The sequence below is a fragment of the Cyprinodon variegatus genome, unplaced genomic scaffold (assembly GCF_000732505.1).
Source record: "Cyprinodon variegatus isolate N-32 unplaced genomic scaffold, C_variegatus-1.0 Scaffold744, whole genome shotgun sequence".
Lineage (NCBI taxonomy): Eukaryota > Metazoa > Chordata > Actinopteri > Cyprinodontiformes > Cyprinodontidae > Cyprinodon > Cyprinodon variegatus.
Window position 1 is genome coordinate 240,605 of NW_015151197.1, and position 4,210 is coordinate 244,814.

Genomic DNA, 4,210 nt, shown 5'->3' on the forward strand with positions numbered 1-4,210 from the left:
AGTTCCAGCATCATGTGAGCTGTGATATGTCAGTCTAGAACGGAGGTTTTCAACAGGAGGGGGTTGCGGACCCCATTTTTAACACACCTGAATTGAAAAGCTCAATCCATTCAGCCCATTAGAGGCATCGTAACGAGCCATTCATTTGATTCAGGTGTGTTAAAAATGGGGTCCGCAACCCCCTCCTGTTGAAAACCTCCGTTCTAGACTGACATATCACAGCTCACATGATGCTGGAACTAAAGAGTTACAGGAAATCTTTGCAACCTGCAAGATAGCATGGAGTAGCAAGAAATGCTTTAATGAATACATGAGTAAAAGAGGATAATTATGTTCTGTCTTGCTGTTAATGTTATGGCAACCAAATGAATGCTGGCCAAGCACATGAAAGCATTATTATGCTAATCAAGGCAAAGTCACCATATTGGCATTTTCTTAATCAAATACCATCGTCTAGATCTAAACTATTAGAATGAGGGCTTATCTGGGATATACCATGTAGAAGACAAAAAAAGGACATTTGTTCTGGGTTGAAGGAGTAACAACAATTTACAGCATGAACTTTACACCAAACTTGGAGTTTAATTTGCACATAATGTCATTAAAGGTGTTGAAAAGACACAAGACTTTTTGTTTTGAGTATATTTTTATATTTGCCTTTAATGGTGTGGGCAATATGTCACAATTTTGATTAAAGCTCTGAAAGCTGAGCATGAAAAAGTTTAATGCAAGTTTAATGTAGGAAGAAATAACAGTTAGATAAAACAACAAAACAACCATTTACCAGTTCATGATGTCAAAGATTAATCCAGCGTCCAAATTTTGCTCAGTGATTTCCAAAAATCCAAACTCTGGATGCTCTGACACACATGCAAACAGCTCAAGCCGTAACTACCTATGAGAAGGCTCAGTCTTCACCAAGATGTTAGCCCTCCCATGTGCCAAACTCTTCTTCTTGTCACGAGAAACAGCAGTTGGTAGGCGTGAGGATCGCCGTACCAGGGGGTCAACCCGTTCACCCCGAGACATAATGAATTAACGATGGAGGGTGTGCTGTGCGCTGCTAGGCCTGGTCCCCCCAGTCCTCTAAAGCTCTGAAGCTTCCTGTGGCTGCAGGCTGTCCAATGGGGTGTTCCCCTTTGACACACACTTAAATACACACAAATATCTCATCCTCTGCCCTGGAGACACCACTGAGGCCAGCAGGTGCTGTCTATAGAAAGCTTGCCATACTACAACTGTACATGATAAGTATGGCAAATGTGAATCCATATCTGGATCTATGAATCTGCAGAAGTGATCATTTGATAAGATGAAATTCTTAAAATAAGTTTGATCTAAACAATAAATTATTCAAGGAGCTGATTAGAGTTTTAAATAATAGTTAAAATACATGCAGTGTTTAAAAGAATCTGTAATTATTGCAGAAATTCAGTCTGATATTATCATTTCCATCTCTGTCAGGACATCAAACCAAGAATTAATTTCCTGTCCAGATTTAAAATAGGGGTCTTAAACATAGACTCAAGATTAAAAAGCATTTTCATGAACCAACGATTTTCAGTTTTAGTCCTTGTTGTCCTTCAACATTTATATGTATCCTTGGTCAAACATACCGGAACCACATATTTCAAATGATTGAAATCAAAGTCGTGTTTTTCTTGAAATAAGGGGATTTTTTTCTTGAATTAAGCAGCTAAGGGTGACAGTGCCAATGGAACAAGAAAATTTACACTTAAAGTAAGAAAAAACAATTGCATTTTCTTATTTCAAGTGCACAATATCTAATTACTTTACGAGTAAAAGTACTCTAGAACTATTGGGAAATCGTTTCATTTAGTTTCTCAAATTAAGGGTAAATACACTTATTTAAAGAAATGTTTACTAATATTCAATTCTTGCAGTGTATCGCTGAATTGCTTGCACTGACATTTTCTCCAGATTCCTGCCAACGATACGTTCGATCTAGGTGTGGAACAGGATACTGGGTCTGGAGCTGGGGTGGATCTGGAGGGGTGGTCATGGCACCCCCTGGCCACCTCTAAAGCAGTTCTCCATTAAGCCTCATAGTGGCAACAGTGATACCATGATGTGGAATTTCCTACTTTGATATTTTAAGCCTTCCCTTCTCACTTCTAGTTCCGGTTCATCAGCTCTCTGAGTTCCAGATTCAACTTCCTGTGATTCTCCTCAATAAACCTGTTTAACTTTCCCTTGGTTCTGTGAATGGTTTTCTGCATGTGGGTCAGATCACTTAAAAGCATCACGACAAGGGGAGAGAATGCCTCTGCAGTCACCTGCTACCTACCATATATTATCTAGAACCATAAATTAATTTAAAATGGCACTAATGCATAAATATGTGCAAAGCTTTATCTGCAGGGAACCTAATGAAAATCTGGTCTGTCTGGAAAATATAGATTTGATTTTCCTGTCGTTTTATTTCCATCAGTATAGAATGAACATAAAATGGTTTTGGTACCGAATTTTCTGGAACCGCCACTGGTCAGGTATCATGCTAATGTGGCCACCTCTGAAAATCCCTTAGCCACCTCTTGGTAACCCCAGCAGAAATTTACTAGAACCGCCACTGGTCTGGAGGAGATGAAGATTTAGACTTTAGACTTTTTTTTTTCTCTACAAATCGTATGTTGACAGACAATGGGAGCTTGGCAACATACTTTAATTTAAAGGAAAATATGGTAAAAAAAAAAAAAAAAAATTTAGTCAGGGGACTCCAAAGTGCTTTAAAGTAGATCACTATGAGGTTACACTCCTTCCTGTTGGAGTAGCTACACGTTTTCTAAAAAAAAAAAAAATATATATATATATATATATATATATATATATATATATATATATATATATATATATATATATATATATATAGTGATACAGGGATATCTATTCGGGTTCCGAGGTAAGACTAGAACACCTCATATGCCTGGAAGCTGCATAACCCAACCACCCATTTTAATCCAAGCGATGCCCATTGGGCTTTGTTCGTTGTTTTGACTTTTTAGAAACATTTGTATTTTCCTACAAAACCCTTTCAAGCCCATAAAGCCACACTGATACTCTGTGGGGTTGTTTTAGAGTCTCAGATTAGTTCCAGTCAAATATTATTCATACCCTTCACTGCTCTATCAGCAGTGTCTGAGGCTTCTGCGCTCGATAGTCTGAATCAGAGATCTTTGCAGCTGTTATTTTGTTGGTTCAACAGTTCAACCTTACAGTAGAGCTTTTTGGCAGAAAGTCAGCTCAGCAGTACGGAGGCAGTAAAAGGAAAGAGGTTTGGCCTTGTGTGATGTAAATAGACAGAGCGGAGCATCTAAAGGAAGGTCTGCCATGCCACACATAAGCAGCATTCTCCTGAGCAGATTCTGTTCCTCCGCTGCTCCTTTGGCAGGACCATGCTCTCCGCATGCGTAAAATCCTCTCCATAAATTCAGTTGCCCTCTGTTTATAAGCAGAGGTGGGTCAGCAATAGGATCTCGTCAGCTTCCATCTGTTTAGGGTAGAGGGGTTGGAAAGCTGGGGTCAGTGGCATGCGTTTTAGTGTCAGAGGTTATCAGGGGAACAGCTGGAGACGGTTTTCACACACATGCACATGGTGCACAGTTTAGATGGTGGGAAAGTTGAGCGGATGCCTCATTAGCGTTGTTTCGAAATGATGTATTTGCTGAATAAAGTGGAATAGATTGATTCAGTCGAGGTGTTTGTACGCTGCTTCGTTTCCACATATTCTCTTTGCCTTCTTTGTCTCTACAGCCGCCCCGGACTACTCGTTCTGGAGATCGAAGCAAATGTCAAGCGGACAATCGTGTCTGTCTGCTATCAACTCAGCTGATAATCTGTGAATCTTTAGGAGCAAATGGCTCTTTGACCTTTCAACTGAAAGAGCATGTTAGTGGGTAACATGATCTTTAAAAACCTTCAATGTTCACGGATTAATTGTTCCAATTTTAATTTTCTTGTATTTCATGACACTTCACTAGTAGTTAATAGACAGGAAATGGTGTCTACATCACACACAGATTTATTGATTGGCTAAATCGGGGGGGAGGGGGCTGTACGCATGCAAAGAAGACAGCTTAACATAGAAAAGATATCTAGTGTTTTTGTTATAATGTATCTACTAGACTGGGTGTGTACAACCTTTCATATCCAAAGAGCGATTTTTCACTGAGTCAGACTATGTAAAAGTCAT

At 39.3% G+C, this 4,210-nt stretch overlaps 1 protein-coding gene across 12 annotated transcripts in view; it reads right to left on the reverse strand.

Moving 5' to 3' along the window:
* nav3 (neuron navigator 3) overlaps positions 1-4,210 on the reverse strand; it is a 210,638-nt gene that overhangs the window by 106,561 nt on the left and 99,867 nt on the right. The window contains exon 1 of one of the 12 annotated variants that reach the window (XM_015395527.1): positions 896-1,047. The exons of 10 other annotated variants lie outside the window; for them this stretch is intronic. In XM_015395527.1, the coding sequence (XP_015251013.1) occupies positions 896-1,029 (134 nt within the window). In that variant the 5' untranslated portion in view covers positions 1,030-1,047. Of the gene's footprint in view, positions 1-784; positions 1,048-4,210 lie in introns of those variants that run through there. One more of the 12 variants, XM_015395528.1, reaches the window with a different exon arrangement.